This window comes from Garra rufa, chromosome 17, assembly GCF_049309525.1.
Source record: "Garra rufa chromosome 17, GarRuf1.0, whole genome shotgun sequence".
NCBI classification, from domain to species: Eukaryota; Metazoa; Chordata; class Actinopteri; order Cypriniformes; family Cyprinidae; genus Garra; species Garra rufa.
In genome coordinates this window covers 44,269,708-44,286,864 of record NC_133377.1, presented here as the reverse complement: position 1 = coordinate 44,286,864, position 17,157 = coordinate 44,269,708, and the positions used below count along the sequence as shown (strand labels likewise).

At 34.7% G+C, this 17,157-nt stretch overlaps 2 protein-coding genes across 2 annotated transcripts; both read left to right on the top strand.

Moving 5' to 3' along the window:
• The first annotated feature begins 878 nt into the window (after positions 1–878).
• LOC141290253 (uncharacterized) lies at positions 879–7,508 on the top strand. The gene is made up of 6 exons (XM_073822447.1): positions 879–1,054; positions 1,159–1,217; positions 3,732–3,858; positions 5,026–5,096; positions 5,184–5,246; positions 5,575–7,508. The coding sequence occupies exons 1-6, from the start codon at positions 1,052–1,054 to the stop codon at positions 6,665–6,667; spliced, it is 1,416 nt and encodes a 471-aa protein (XP_073678548.1). The 5' UTR covers positions 879–1,051; the 3' UTR covers positions 6,668–7,508.
• Positions 7,509–15,027: 7,519 nt separating this feature from the next.
• Positions 15,028–16,871, top strand: LOC141289133 (uncharacterized). The gene has a single exon (XM_073821240.1). The coding sequence runs from the start codon at positions 15,865–15,867 to the stop codon at positions 16,795–16,797; it is 933 nt and encodes a 310-aa protein (XP_073677341.1). The 5' UTR covers positions 15,028–15,864; the 3' UTR covers positions 16,798–16,871.
• Positions 16,872–17,157: the final 286 nt, after the last annotated feature.

The following is a 17,157-nucleotide window of genomic DNA, read 5'->3' as shown; positions in this document are numbered from 1 at the left end:
TTTCCACCGCTGACAAAAAAAATAAAAAAGGTAATTGCGAGTTTACATCTCACAATTCAGACTTTTTTTTTTCTCAGAAATACACTCTTAAAAATAAAGGTGCGTTAAAAGGTTCTTGACAGCGATGCCATGGAAGAACTAGTTTTGGTTCCACAAAGAACCGTTCAGTCAAAGATCCTTTAAAGAACCATCTCTTTCTTACCTTTTTATAGTCTGAAAAACCTTCTTTTTCCAGAAGAACTGTGTGTGAAACAGAAAGGTCCTTCAGATGTTAAACTATTTACAAAAAGGTTCTTCTATGGCTTCGTGAAGCACCTATATTTTTAAGAGTAGCACACATTTGCAAGAAATAAAGTCAGAATTGTCAGATAGTCCAGTTCTGAGGAGAAAATAAGACTGATACGTTCACACAGAATTGTGAGTTTATATCACGTAATTCTGACTTCATTTCTTTTATAAACTCACAATTGAGTTATAAAGTCAGTATTGTGAGATATAAACTCGTATTTCTGAGAAATGAAGTCATGGGCTTCCATGGACAACATTCACACAGCCAAGAATGATCAAAAATGTTTAGAATATTTGTGTTTGCATTCAGAAGAACAGGTTGACTGACTTTGAGTAAAGCAGCTGCTAATGGAGGTTGTGAAATCAGACACCCGAGAAAGTGGTTTGATCTTGGCAGGTGTTCTGGCCATTGTTCATACATTACCTAAAGGCACACCCAAATCGAGATAAACAGCTTAGTTATGTGTCATGAATTGCACAGTCATCACCTAATGGGCTGGTCCAGGCACACTATAAAAGAGCAAACATATCCCTTAGCCTTCATTAGTTTTTCAATATCAATGACCCTTCTAAGCATCTTTTTGAAGAAATGTAGTCTATATTACAATTGCAAAAGAGGTCCTGGGGCAGGAGTTCATCTGACGGACAGGTCTATTGGTTTGAGAGACGTAACTGTAGGCCGGCATACAGTACAGATCCTCTCCAGCAAAGAGAAAGTGGTGTCTTGGTGGCTCCTGCCCCAGGAACTACTCAAATAAAAACCATGGTGAGATATTCTGCTCTGATTGCATTAGATTGGATCACAGTGCTTATGATTTTCTGCTCATTTCTTATTGTTCTGATTCCTTGTTTTTTATTTTTTTATTATAGAGTTCTTCTTCACCAGAAGACTCATGCGGTATTCTACCGAGCCCGGACCAGATTCACCCGTAAGTACATTTAAAGTGCCCCTATTATGCCATTTTAAAGGTAGTTAATATTGTTGTAATAGTCTCTTAAAACAGGTTTACATGTATGCAAGTTCAAAAAACACTTTAGTTTTCTCCAAAATTAGATTTATTTTTAATGATTCGTAAACGACTCGTTTGAAGCAGTTCGAAGAATCAGTCTCTCTAAACCCCTCCTTTCCGTGAGCCCTCATCGCTGTGATTGGTCAGATGGTGCAGTCCTTTTGGATTGGTCTACCGCTACAGCGCAAAAACGAAACGCCCATTGGCATAACTGAATGACAGCTGCGGAGACCTGTTAATGCATAGAAAAGATAGCCTCGATTTTACCCTATCAATTCGAGCCGGAGTCTGACGATGAAACTGTTGAAGTGTCACATCGACAAGAAACTGTTTTGCAAGCACGACCGGAGCAGGACGTTTCTCAGTGGGTGTCATATGTTACAATTTGCTTTTGTAAGCGAACCGGGCACACCTCTACGTTGTGAACTTCAACACTGTACAATCCATAACACTGCGTTAAGCCATCGTTTATCATTATCATTACTTAAACTAATAAGGCAGACAGACAGTCAAGCTGCATCAATCACAAGACTTTTTAGACTACATTGCACTCACAGCTGAACAACAGAACTACAGAAACGCAAGTTAGCCGCTTACCAAGACATGTGCGGGGTTGTTACACACCATAACGTACACAAAGACGTATTTTGAACGATCGCTAGAAAATACAAGTATTAATCATACTTACAGGTAGAAGTTCAGAGGAGCAAGCCGGTCCAAATAAACTGGGCACTGATCCATTTTTTAAAACCAAGCGTTTGGTGAATCTCGCGTTGTAATGTTACTCCCCAAGATTAGAAAAGCAGTCATAAGTAAAATGACGCGAACACAACACAAGATTGGCATTGGACTGCTGAGGTGTTGAAAAAATTAATGTTAACCACTCATTCTTGATAGTTTCATCTTTCGGAAGGGTATATAAACAAATTCACTCTCACAGGCTGTCACAGCGCAGGGCGTCTTCTTGACATGATGTAATCCACGTGAAAATGGTAGGCCTACTGTTTGTGGGCGGGCAAGTTGTTCGCGAAATTGAATGTGGGCGGACATTATGCAAATGTGTAGCTCGTGACGTGTGGCCGTTACAGAAAAAAGATTTGAATTGCTGACGACTCGTTCAGGCGAATGTGAGCCGACTCTTTTTTTTGTTAGACAAAAACTTCATTTATAGTGCACTGTCGGCGTCACAACTTTGCAGATAGTTTATGTTCACATACAGCTACATGACCCACTACATGAAATATCATATTTGAAAAGGCATAATAGGGGCACTTTAAGTTGACGTTTGCTGTATATTTTTTTTTTGTTTTTTTTTTGTATTTTGTGAATGTGAATGCAGTGCATGTGTGTGTATAGTTTACTGGATCAGTATCACAGATAATGTGACTTCATACTGTAATTATCAGAATAATTTTGAATTACGGACTATGAATTCATGACATTTTTACAGCTGTATACTTTCAAAATATTGTATGATTATTGCAATTATCAAGGCATTGGATGTTTAGTAATAAAAATAATGAAATCAAATCTTATTGCATATGGCAAGACGATACAAATTCCTAAATGATGAGTCAGAAGCAATCAGTTATTTTCTTACCAATTGATCTCAAATGATTTAGATTTAGTTCAAATTAAGGTGACTAAACTTATTTGAGTTGAGTGAACTTAAAATTTTAAGGCAGCGGGGCAACTAATTGTTGTCAGGGCAGCAAAAGTTGCCTCAAATCGTTTTTTATTGTTTTTTAGTGTTGGTGTTACTAAAGAAGGGTCTACTTTGCATTAGCAGCACTGTTAGCGTTATTAAAAACCGATGGCACCTGTATTCATAGCAACTAGATTCTAAATAATTAATCATTTAATTGTTAATCAATATACTGTATTATATGTCAAGGAAGGCATTCATGCGATTGTGCAAAATCATGATCCTACTAAACATCTAGGCAGGGTACAACATTCAGCAGTTAAATATTTATTTATTAATCATTGGACACCTATTTGGAAGTTGAAAAACATTTTAGCATTTCAGCAACTATTAAACGATCAAACTACTGAGTCAGGCACTAATCAGAAGCCGCATTTTCATAATGTCATCATGTAGATTTTTTAGAAAGTATTTAACACTATTTTAAAACTACAAAAATTCAAAGCACTAAAGTATTTTGATACAAAATATTAAGCCATTTGAAAAACGCTTATCGAAATCCCGTCCATTTCTCTTTTGTATATGTGCTTCTGTTTGCAATAGTGCTACTGCAAGATGGCAACGCTGGTAAAATGATGAAAACCTCTTGTTCACATTATTTGGATAATTGATCAAAAATCTCTTAAATCTGTTGCATAGAACTGAATATTAATTTAATATGTTTCTTGCACCATTTTGATGTTACTTTAAAAAAAAAGAAATTTATTCTGTTGGCTTGTTTTTTTTAGAGATCCATCCCTGGATGACGATGATGGAGGGGGGCTTTTAAACAGGTCCATGTCCAGGGATCCACCACCTCCTAAACTGAATTTGTTGGGCTGGTTGGGAAAATGTGGAGATTACAAAAATAAACGGGTAACTTTGATTCTTATAATTAGTCTAATTGTAAGTACTTGTGATTGTATCGAAAAAGTATATCTAGATGAATATTATAATCACATCTTTAATGATGCTTTAATTCAACTTGAAATTGATCTTGATAAATCAAAGCAGTTTGCTTTTATACTTTTTATTAAAAAGGATGGCACATTGGATACCAAAGATTTAAAAGCGTATAAGCCAGATTCGAAAAGTAAAAAACATAGTGAAGATTATATATTTGATATATTAGAAGAAATTTATAAAGCAAAAGAATGTCCATATAAGGAGGCACTGATATTTTCTTTTTATAGCCCCTGTTTCGCAAGGCCCTCATCTAATTCTTGTTCGGAAAAAGCAATTGATATAGCATGGAAACTGCATGAAAAGCACGGAATGAAAATGATTATTGGCTTTTATAAACCCTGGGGCATTAATGGCTCATATGAAAAAGTTTTGCCCTATAAGCCTCTTAAAGATTGCAGTTACACTTTTGAGTCCCAAACACAAGGAATTAATAATATTACAGAAAGAAACAGAGAAAAGACTGACAAGGAATTATTACAATTATTAGAACCCATTTATGAAAAAGTTATTGCAGACGTACAAAACAAAACATTTTTAATGGATAATGATACAAATAAACCAGAATATAGTCTTGAGCAATTTTGGTCAAAAATAAGAAATAAAAATACTAAAAATCCTCAAAATAAAGAAACGTTTGAACGAACTGTATCCCATTTATTTGAACATCCAACATTAAATAAAACATTTGATGATTTTAAAAATGATGGTTTGGAAAAGTTTTATCACTGAAGAGTTGACATTTGTTCTTCTGCGGTCTACTGTACAGACGGCAATATACTTTTCTATAAAAAAAAAATGAACTTTTTATATTAAAAACAAACAAGCAAGCCCTGGCCAGATTTAAAAAGTAACGCAAAAGTAACGTAATGCATTACTTTCCATAAAAAGTAACTAAGTAACGTAATTAGTTATTTTTTAGGGAGTAACTCAATATTGTAATGCATTACTTTTAAAGTAGCGTTCCTCAACACTGGCTGTTACATTTAAACACTGAAATACCATTCAGCTGTGTTTGAGAATTACATGACTGTTATACTCATACTAATAATTGGCTCTGACTCTTCTTTATCATTATAGATAAGAAGACAGCTAGATGAGATGAGAAGAAAGAGACTGAAGATGAGAAGAAAGCACTATAAAGCAATAAGGTAAACAAGGTTTGTTAAAAACTTACGCAAGAAATACACCAACAGGATGAAAGAAAAGGTTGATTTTATTTTATTTTAAACCCCCAGATGGCTTCAAAAGTTCACATCTGCTGTTCACCTTCACCAAATGTGGCGGATGCCAAATCCTAGGTACGTAAGATGATCTAATATCAAATGTTTTCAAAAGTATTGTAGACTGATGTACTGTATTATAGCTAATGAGTGTTTTGAGATCAGTTGTCAGTCAGGGGAATGATTGCATGATTTTCAGTTTTTCTCAAGGCAGGTTTGCCAGTAACGTTAGAATAAGTAAAAGTATGGTATTTAGGGTAAAGCTAACAGGTTTAAACTAGTATACTACTATTGTTTTGGCTCATGTATTTATTTTTTTGCTAATGGAATGAAGCATTAAGTGAATGATCTCATCCACAATCGTTGATGTTTTCATTGATTTGTTTCACTCTAAATGTTTTGTCAGGTTGTTGGAGCCGTGGCCAATACCGTGGATCAGCAGAGATGAAAATGGCGACATCAAGATTATTAATTTAAATGACAGGAAAGAAGGTGTTAACATTACAATCAAACAAATTTCTCGTTATTTAAACAATCATACTAGTAATTCCTATTCTACAAACTCTATTTTTCCTGTAAATCAGATTATGACATCTAAGATTTCCGAGTATATAAGGTGTTTTGGAATGGATAAAAATCAAATACTTTGCAGTCAGTGTGGGTTTGCAGTAATTGATTTTATAACAGAACCGCCTATATTAATCGGACCCTTTAAGCCAGTAAATATTAATAAAAAGAAGAAAAATAAGCTTCCTGATATAATTCACACTGAAGATCAATGCATTAGCGGAATAGAAGTAAAAATTAAAGGAAAAGAACAAATGATAAAAGCTATTTATATATTTACAACAAATAATCCCTGTTCAGACAGAAAAGATCATGATGCTTGTATGATCCAGTTAGCTCGTTTCTCTGAAAAAATGATTTCTTTTTTTAAAATAAAGGTTTACATTGTTTTCCAGGACAGTTATGGTCTATCAGGGAGTTTAGTTGATGAACTAAAGGAACTGAGCTGTGAACAAGATTCTTTAATTATGAATACATTATCAAGATTGAGAAAAACTGTTATTGAAGAACACCGTGGATCTAAATTTGTATGTTTTCAGGGGGGAAAAAAACATAAAAATTTAAGTAAAACAATTAAAACATTTCTTAAAACAGGGATTTTGAAATCACCAATGATTATCAAAGTAATTGACAGTTTTAAAATTACATTTCCACCTAATGAAATGACATTAGATGAGTTCAAGAAGTTTGGAGAAGAACAGGCACATGAAATGAAACAAATTATAGAGCTGGAAAACCAAACCAAAATCAGTGAAATAGTTTATTCACTTTTTTATCACAAGTGGTGTGTCTTAGTCGATGAAGAATATGAAGAGTTTATATATAAGAAACTCAGTGATCGTATAAATACATTTGCTGTTAGATTTGTTAATGAAGACATGGAAGGCATTTTACCTTGTTTTAATCTAATAAGGGTAAAGTTGCCCCAATAATTATTCTCCAAACTACTAATCTTCTGTAGAATCATTTGGTGGGAAATACCAAACAATTCTTATTTTGAATTCTTATATTTTTATTTAAAAATAAAGGTTTTAGAGCATTGAGCATAAAGCACTAAAACCGTTTTGTAATAAAAGATTTATTTAAAAAAAAACAAAGGTTTTTAGGGCTCAGAATGTAAAGCACTAAAACCATTTTGTAATAATAAAATGATGTTATAATATTAAAGTTATTTTGTAAAAAAATAACGTTCTCTAGGGATTTAAGCGTAAAAAAATCTCTTCTATTAATAAATTTATTTAGTATTCAGTTTTATTATTGCTCTATTATTAATAGAGGTTTGAGCATATTGGAATACTAATTCTATTATTATTATTATAAAATAAGTTCATAGATGGGAAACTTGTGTGTCTTTCACTGGATTTGTAATGTGAAGGCGTGTGTTCCAGTTGTTGAACAGTGTTGTGGTGTTACATGTTTACAGGAAAGTACTACTGTGTTTCTTCCTTGTTGAAATGTTTCTAATCTATGTATCTACACCTGGAAGCTGTAGGGGTTGGGTGCCTTTTTCTTTTGTGAAATTCGTTTTCTCCTGTTTTTCAACTAGTCAGGGAGTTAGTTCAGTCCCTGTATTTTTGTTTGACTTTTTCTTTTAGGGTATTAAGTTTCTTTGGGAAAAGTTAGTTTCATTCTTTTGTTTGTTATTTTGGCCTTGGCCCAACCCTGAAGTTTACTAGCTTCCTATTTTGGTAAAAATAAAAAAGAACGAAAGACCAAAGAGTTCAGTGTGAAGACTATTATTTATGTTACTCCTAGACCCTAGACCTGGGACGTAACAACATGGACAGGTTATGTAATATTGCTCATATCAGTAAGAAACTCTTTTGTTTGTTGTTTTGGCCAGGCCCTCTCCTGAAGACATTTGTTGCTTCCCCTTTTCTTTGTTGAATTAAATAAACTGTTTATACACTAATTTCACTGCAAGTGGTTTTCTTCATATTTTTCGGTGTATGTTATCATTCTTGGGTCTAATTGACCAAATGCATGGATTATTTCCTTGTTTTAGTCAAGCCAGCTCAGTCATTCCCGGTCAGCTGTAGTGTGCTGCAATAGGAGTGTACTTTGCTGGTTTTCTCTACATAATCCATTCACAATTGAAGAAAAGTGTTGATTGTCTAAGAGGACCAAACTTCTTTGTATACCGTTTCAAGAATGACAAATGGCAGTAAAAAAAAAAAAAAAAAAAAAACGAGTAAATGGGCTAAATATGCGCTATGAGTCATTGCTATGATTGACAGTAATAACCAGACAAACATCTGACAAGCTGATGTCAAAAACAGAGCTGTGCATTAAATGATTCAGACTAAACTCAGAATAACAAAACTACAGCAATAACATATTTGTGTTGAATAGCTTTTACACTTCAAGATAAAGCTTAAAAGATGTAGTTATTAAATTATATCAAATATTTTAAATTCATATTGAGTGCATTATTTAATTCTTATACCATTAATATTTAACTTATTTAATTTAAGTGAACTATATATAAGTATTTAAATAATTCACCCTTATAGGCTGTTTGCGTCTGAGCTTATTTTTTATTTATTTATTTATGTTAATGACTTTTAGCACTTGCTATATTATATACTTAAATGCAGTAAAAGTACTACAATTCATTAGTAATTTCATAATAAATCGAAAAGCAAGACGTCTTGAAAAAACTGTGGAGTTGAAATGGCAGCCAATGATTGATCCTCTGCTGCCATCTTCTGGCTATATTGTTAATTTCATGTCATTTTCATCTTAAAAAAAGTTGTTTTCCGTGAAAATACTTTTTTTGCAAGATTTAAAAAAAAATTATTAATGAAAAGTGAATCTTTGAAAGTGAATTTTATTTCACAGCTGTAGAGTTGAAAAATAAATAAAGGCTTTAAAATATTACAAGATTTAAAAAAATGTGTTGATGATTATGAAGGAAAGTTACTGATTATTAAGAATATTATTAAGATGTCCTTGGAAAGAGGTTTTGCTAGCTAGATAACATTAGCCTAAACATATTATGATAGTGTTTAGCTGTCAATATTTAAATGTTCAACTATGGAGGTTCTCTCCTGGGATTTAAATGATGTTGTTAAAAAATATGAAACTAAATGTTTATGCTGCTATCATTATTTACAATGTTGCAATTACTATTTTTCTCAGTTTCTGATAAGAACGAGGCAGTAGAGGATTCTCAAGAGTGTCCACCTATATATAGAGCGGAAGTTTACGAGCTGCTTATCATTATGCGGAAGTTCTAAAGAACACTCCATGCATATGGTCAATTAAACAAGCCTAGACTGGGAAGCTTCATAACACTAATATTCCAACTGGTCACAGATCATTCTAGAAATGTTCCAAATATACCGTTCCGAAACTGCTTATTTGAACCAGAAAGGAACTAACTTCATGACATACAGTAATAAACAGTAGATCAGAAGTGGCATGTAGTCAAGCAATAATCAAATTAGCTCCTTTCATTTCACCTGTCCAACTAGTCAAATGTGTTTAGAGTGTCACGCAAGAGTTTCACTTTATAGGAAACAGAAACACATACCAGTGGTGTCTTCATTTAATATGTATAATACTATTAAATTAAGTTGTAAATAAATAAATAAATGTGTATGTGTTTACTTGTTATTCAGTGACAGTGGAAGATACGATGAACAGTTTTCACTGATGATCAAAATTTCCGGAATGTCAAATCAAATCAAATCACTTTTGTTGTCACATCTGTGCCTAGGTGAGTGAAGTTCTTGGGAGCGTGCTCCAGACAGTGCAGGGACAATTTACACATAGACAAGTTACATACTTACAGGTTTACACAGGGTGACAATATGCAATATATACATACATACATAGTACACACAGTGTATGATTAGACATATTTACAGTTATCAATACAGGTACAAGTTGAGCTGTAATGTAAAAAAATGTGCAAAAGGAGTATTTTTATATAAAATCGGACAAAAGAGAGGTTGGAGGGTAGCACATAGTGCAAATGTATTAGTGCAATTGTAAACATATATTACTCGTATTTTATGAATGTGCAAATAGAGAAAGAGTGTGATACTACAGGTGGTTTGTATGGCCCACTCACCTGTGTGTAGCACACTCAGATTCCACTAGAAAGGTTGTCAGTAGTGCAAAAGTGCAGTGGATTATGTAAGGGATAATCAACGGTTCGCCGTTGATTATCCCGCTTATTCCATGGTCATTTGCGAAGTTATAGACAAATTAAAACTAGAATTGATATTTGCAGTGCAAAATTTGACTGAATGGATAAAAAAGACAGTTAATTTTGTCAGTTATAACACGCAGCTCTAGCATTCTGCCCGCTTCAAATCAGACTCAGAGATTAAATAGTGCGGTAAGATCACATTTATTTGAATGAAATATAGCATTTGTTTCAGTAAATTATCAATCGACCAAGAGAGAGTGTGAAGGCAAGAGAGATGACAGTTGTGTGTGTGTGTGTGTGTGTGTGTGTGCGTACCTGCCTGCATGCTGTGTGTCTCTCTCTACAAACAACGATTCATTCAAAAACAGCAGTTTTACCACCCCGTTGCTGAGGAATATAATGTAGCGATAGTATCTAGGATATTTTAATAAGGATCGCAGGCAAGCACCAACAACAAGTTTGCGTATGTGCGCAGCACAATGCGATCTCCGACTAGCCTGGAAAAATCCAGACCCTAATCTATTAAGACTAAGGGTCTGGCATCGAGTAATGAAAAGGACCTAACTCGAGGGGCGGCACCAAGCGTGCATTTGAAACGCTCACTGCACGCGATTGGATAAAGCAACGACCAATCACAACAATACACGATGTGACGTATCCAGAGCGACGGTGAACATATAAGAGTGGATTTCAATGTTATAACATAAACAATGTGACAAGGTTAATAACTATTAATTACAACAGCCGAATCAACCTCATAAAACAATTAGGTCCGATCAAACTATTCATTAACTATCAACTAATATGTGGGTGACCGCTCTGAAGATAATGCAGCCAGGATGATTAGTGGGGAATGAGAGTTCTTATAGACCGTGTAATTGTGAACAGATGTGAGCTTGATGAGTGTTAATGACAAGACAGGTGTAAACGATCAGGGAAGTGCAGTGCAAGGGAAAGGGGAAACAGCGACCTCAGGTGGCTGGGGGAAACCCCACAGCCCAGATCATGACAGTCCTAGAGCTAAACAAGATCCATGTAAAATGAAAGCTACAGTGTTGTTGTTTTTTTTTTCTTCCCTGATTATATTGTATGTTTTTTGTAAATCGTATTTTGTCTGTGTCAACATACTTTAACGCAAGAAAATTTTCAGATTCGTCTGACAATAAAAGTCATACCATATCATAGTAGTTAAGGCCACCTAATGTAAAGTGGGACCTGAACAGAACCAAGACTCAAGAAATGTATTAAAATCATGTGTGATCTGGTGAACAATATTCTTCATTATCCATTTATATTATGTTTGACAAGCCTGTCATGTGTGGTCTTGTGTTCAGGCCAATCAAAGAACTTGCATCATTTACCAAATATCTTACCAAATAAATTCCTTTAGCTGGTGCCTTATTGGGGGAGTTGCCTGAGATTGAAACCTATTAATGTTATTATGTAGGGCTTTAATAAAACATATGATTGACCAAGCAATCATATACTTGTCACAACCAGGCGGGGTTGAGGAGTGGAGAATGATGAGGAGAACCGGAGTAAATGAAATATAAACAGTTTATTAAAAGAAACACTGAAACTAATACAAAACAAACAAAAACCGTGAGCAAGCGATGAACATGTGTAACAATACATCGACGGACACTGGGGAGTGAGCAGACACAGACTTTATACACAGAAACATGGGCGTGGTCACAAACAAGATAACAAGATAACGAGGGGGAAATACAAATATGGGCAAGAACAAACCAAAAGGACTAAATCAAAAGGGGAAAACCAAGGACTAAACCAAATGAACTAGAAACATGGGGGGAAAACCACTAGGAAAACATGAAAGGACAGGACAAAACACAGACATGTTCCTGACAATACTAGCAATGGTTAGCACAATGATAGATGTCAGAAGCAAACAAAATGCAGGTGGGTCCAAAAATCATTAGGGTTATAATTAAAAAACATGTTCCATGAATATATTTTATACATTTCATACCATAAATATATCAAAACTTAATTCTTGATTTGTAATATGCATTGCTAAGAACTTCATTTGGACAACTTTGAAGGCGATTTTCTAAATATTTCGATTTTTTTTTGTACCGTCAGATTGCTGATTTTCAAATAGTTGTATCTCAGCCAAATACTGTTCTATTACATCAATCCACACATAAAAGGTCCAGGGTCACAAATATGATTAGAGGAAGTGTCATGTGAGAGTTTTATTTTATAGGAAACAGAAACACACATCATACCTGCTGCATCTTGAGCAACAGACTGATTTAGGTTTACTGATGCACATTAAAATGAAAAAAATGCTTAGTGAATTTAAGAAATTGACAAAAAGTTTATGACATATTATTCAGTATGCAAAAACAAACAAACATACATATCAGATTATATATAACTAAATAACTGTTCCCTAAACCAAAGTGCTAATCTGGAGCCTGAGATTCAGTATCAGGTGTCACCTTTCACTAACAAAACTCGTTTAAAGCTTTGAAAAGGACAAAGCCTTTTTGTTGTGTTCAAATGGTTTCCATCCGAATGAGTTGATGATTTCCTCACAACAGACCAAACGATGATCAACAGATTCCTTCCATCATCATTAGTGAAAGATGTTTAGAGGAACAGGTGTGTTAGTTTCACTTTACAGGAAAACATATCTTCTGGAGAAACAGTGAAGAGTTCGCTGGACTTTGAACAGAGCAGATACTATTAGTGTTGTGTTTTCAGTGGCAGGCGTATGATGTTCTGTCTTCATTCACTAAACTGAAAATGCCGCACCTTAAAGGGATAGTTCACCCAAAAATGAAAATTTGATGTTTATCTGCTTACCCCCAATGCATCCAAGATGTAGGTTACTTTGTTTCCTCAGAAAAACACAAACGAAGATTTTTAATGAAAACCGGTGCAGTCTGCCAGCCTTATCATGTACGTGGATGGGCACCAAACCTTTAAAAGTAAACAAAAACATGCACAGACAAATCCAAATTACACCCTGCGGCTCGTGACGATACATTGATGTCCTAAGACACGAAACGATCGTTTTTTGTGAGAAACTGAACAGTATTTATATCATTTTTTACCTTTGATACACAGCCACATCAATCTCTCCTGAGCAAGAGTTTGGCATCAGTCACGTCACATGAGCACGCGCTCTGGCGTAGAATACGCAAACGCCGTAAGGGGAAATCAGTGAAAAGTCCCGGATGAGTTTGCGCAAACTAATGTAATCTTTTAGCTTTAAATCGGTTTGAACAATCAGGATACGCGCAAGTAATTACCATTTTGAACAGACGCTATACCCACAATCTCTGTGCTCTGTGTAAACAATGAGTGTCGTATACATGCGACAGATCGCTTCCGGTGTTTGCGTATTCTACGCCAGAAGCGCGTGCTCATGTGACGTGACTGATGACAAACTCGTGCTCATGACAGATGGATGTGGCTGTGTATCAAAGGTAAAAAATGATATAAATACTGTTCAGTTTCTCACAAAAAACGATCGTTTCATGTCTTAAGACATCAATGTATCGTCACGAGCCGCAGGGTGTAATTTGGATTTGTCTGTGCATGTTTTTGTTTACTTTTAAAGGTTTGTTGCCCATCCACGTCCATGATAAGGCTGGCAGACTGCACCGGTTTTCGTTAAAAATATTCGTTTGTGTTTTTCTGAGGAAACAAAGTCACCTACATCTTGGATGCATTGGGGGTAAGCAGATAAACATCAAATTTTCATTTTAGGGTGAACTATCCCTTTAAAGGGATGGGCCAAATCAGACTATAAATGAGCAGACATTTACCAGCTTTGCCACAAACACATGATACACCAAACCAACTGCTTTAAGGAGGGAAAGATCCAAACAAATATCATCAAGGACTAACAAGGTAACTCTGACAGACTGTAGGTGTCTGTTGGCTGAGAGCGACTCTACTGTAGGCCGGCATACAGAAGGCCTCCATCTAACAGGACGTGTCTTGTCCTCCTGTCCCAGGTACTTCTGCAGGAAGTGAGTTTGACGATGAGTGTGAAGAGTTTGGTGAGTTTGAATGCGTCTAGGATTGTTTTACTGTTCACAAGTACCAGAATGATGACTTTTTGTTTGAGGTCCACATTAATATAAAAATCATGCTAACAGTTGGTTCTGGTTTGTCTTTTCTGTTACAGATTATACATTTTCTACTTGGGTAAGATGTTACATAATACAAGCAGATTCTGTCCACCTTCACTGCTTTAGATCCAGGATGTTCTGTGACTTTTTTTTTGGAACTGCGTCATACTCTTTTTGATTTAAGAGGAACATATTTGTTAGGGCGTTTTCAATTTAAAGAAAAACAATGCTGTAGTTTGGTAGTGTGACAACGCATCTGGAACAACCTGTCTGACCTGTCTGACCAATCTTCACTCTTTTAGAAGTAGTAAGAGTAGTGTGCTATTCAGAATTCAGCTAAAGTCAAATGTTATCAGCTGATGGTGTACTAGAGTAAAATAAATGTGGGTGATAGAGAAATATATAGTTGAGTTACATAAACAGTTAGATTAAAAGAAATTAATCAAGACAAACTTTAAGTTGACTTGAGAAAGCTGCACCAGAAATGTTGAAAAGTTTAAAGAAGTTAAAGAAGTTTAAACGTATAAAAGCAAGGTAGTATGTTTCTAGCATATTAGGTCATTTGGGTTTTATTTGGTTTATTTGGGTCATTGCCACACCTATGAATAATCCCTTTCGATCACAAAACATGTTTTAGAAAATTTACATCAATATATTGTTTTCTCTGAACAAGTGAACGGGATGATTTTCACATCATTTGGTTGAAAAAATTCTAGCCTACGACATCCAATTATCAAAAGTCTTGTAAAGAAATGTGCTTCATGGCCTTATTTCAGTGACTTCAAAACTTTAGATTTTCAATAACCACGCATAAACGTAGTTTTATCAAAAACACAAACATGCACATTAATGTTGCTTGCATATAATGGTAGCCCAATATGTGCTGATTACAATGTAATCTGACTTTAACCATTCATATGTTTTTAAGATACTGAAAAAAGCACAAATGTCAGGGCATGTCAAAACTTCTTCAGGGCCCCAAAACACCCTCAGACCCCAGAGGGTAAAGCCACTTCCGTGTTGGTTTCAATAGAGAGAGCGGGAGGTTGCCGCTTGGTTTTTAGCATGACTGGCTAGTTACCGGCATGTTTCTAACATGATTAGTAAGTTGCTAGCATGATTCTACCATTATTAGCATGTCACTAGCATGTTGTTAGCATGATTCTAGCACAATTAACATGTTACTAGCATGTTTCTAGCATGATCAGCAAGGTTGAATGAGTTTGAATGGATTAGAAATAGTACATAGAAGGGAAGTTTGATTGAGTCTCAAAGGATTCTGGGAGTTTTGAGTTTGAATAGTGTTAATCATTTGAACATTCCCTCAATGTAAGTCTATGGGATTTTTCCCAAATCTAAATAGTAATTTTTAGGAAAACCATTAGTCTGATCAGTTATAGCTATAGCAATTGGAGTCAGATCAGTCTGAAGTTTAAATAGCATTTCAGTAAGTTGGCTTTCTGAAGCCAGCTTAATCACACAATCTGTTCAGCCTGCCCTGATGATAAAAAGACAGAGTTTAAAGCAAGCAAGAAGATGATCAGCAATCGCTTTACCTGAAACAATTAAATGTACAACATAAATGTTAAATCCCATGGCATTTGTGCTGTTATTAACATCTGATCCACAATCATTGGTGTATTTTTACATTTGGTTTCACTCTTAATGTTTTGTCAGGTTGGAGGCGTGGTCAAAGCCGTGGATCAGCAGAGATGAAAATGACAACATAAAGATTGTTGATTTGAGTGAGAGGAAAAAAAGCGTTACAATTATAATTGAGCGAATATTTTCTTCTTATTTTTATTATGATCTCTTTCAGATATATTCCTCTTTTCCTGAAAATCAGGATATATCTTCAAAAATGTTATGGTTTGTTAAGTACTTTAAATTAGATAAAAATGAATTGATTCGCAGCCAGTCTGGATTTGCAGTGACTGAATGTGAAACAGGACCGCCTTTACTGATTGGACCCTTTAAGCCAAAAAATCATTCCAACACAAAGCTTCCTGATATAATTCACAGTGAAGATCAATGCATTTGTGAATTAACCAAAATAATTAATGGCAAAGAGCACACGATAAAGGCTATTTACATATTTACAAAATACAGTCCCTGTTTAAGCAGAAAAGATCATGAGCCTTGTATGATCCAGCTAGCTAATTTCTCTGAAGAAATGAGTTATCATCATAACATAAAGGTTTACATTGTCTTCCAGGACATTTTTGGTTTATCAGGCAATATAGAAAACAAACTAAAGATACTGAGCCGTGGAAAAAATCCATTAATTAAAGATACATTATTAGATTTAAAAGCAATGATTTACGAGCAACACCGTAGAACGAAATTTAAATATTCAAAAGGAGACAAAAATCAACATGAGAAATTACAAATTAAAAACGGTTCTATTATCAAAAAGTATATCACAACAGAAATTAAGAAAAAAACAGATAAAAAAAATTGGACGTCCATCTCTTCTCTATTTAAAGTTAAAATTGAATTTCCTAGTGACGAAATGACATCAGATGAGTTCGAGAAATTTGGAAAAGAACAGGCTGATAAAATGGAGATACAGCTGAAAGAGCTGAATGTTAGTGAGGAAATTAGTCAAATAATGTGTTCACTTTTTCATTCTAAGTGGTGTGAGCTGATTCATCTCAGATATGAAGAGTTTATATATGAGAAGCTCAGTGAACGCATTAATACATTTGCTGTTAAACTTGCTGTTCAGGATATAAAGGCCATCACAAAAGATTTCAGTCTGATACGAGTCAATTTGAATTTACAATGCATTTAATTTATTGCTAGTTTTTCTGCTTTTTAAAATTCCATCTGTCTCTGTTTGGATTTGGGCTTTCACTGTGTTGTGTATGTAGGAACCCCTAAAACATGCTTGGGTTTTCATAATCCAGAATATTAAAATGTATGTGTTTTATTTTTTTGTTTATTTTTAATAAATGCATCAGCATTATTTGATTTGTTTGGATTTTTGTTTCATATCCACTGACATAATATATTTAATGCAAGTGTATTATTGTGGTCCAATGACTGTTGAGCTTCTTTAATGCTGCCTTCATGTGCTATCGTATTTATGGTAAATACCAAAATCCGACATCGAAATTGTACATGAACACCCACACACGTTGTAATTTCCACT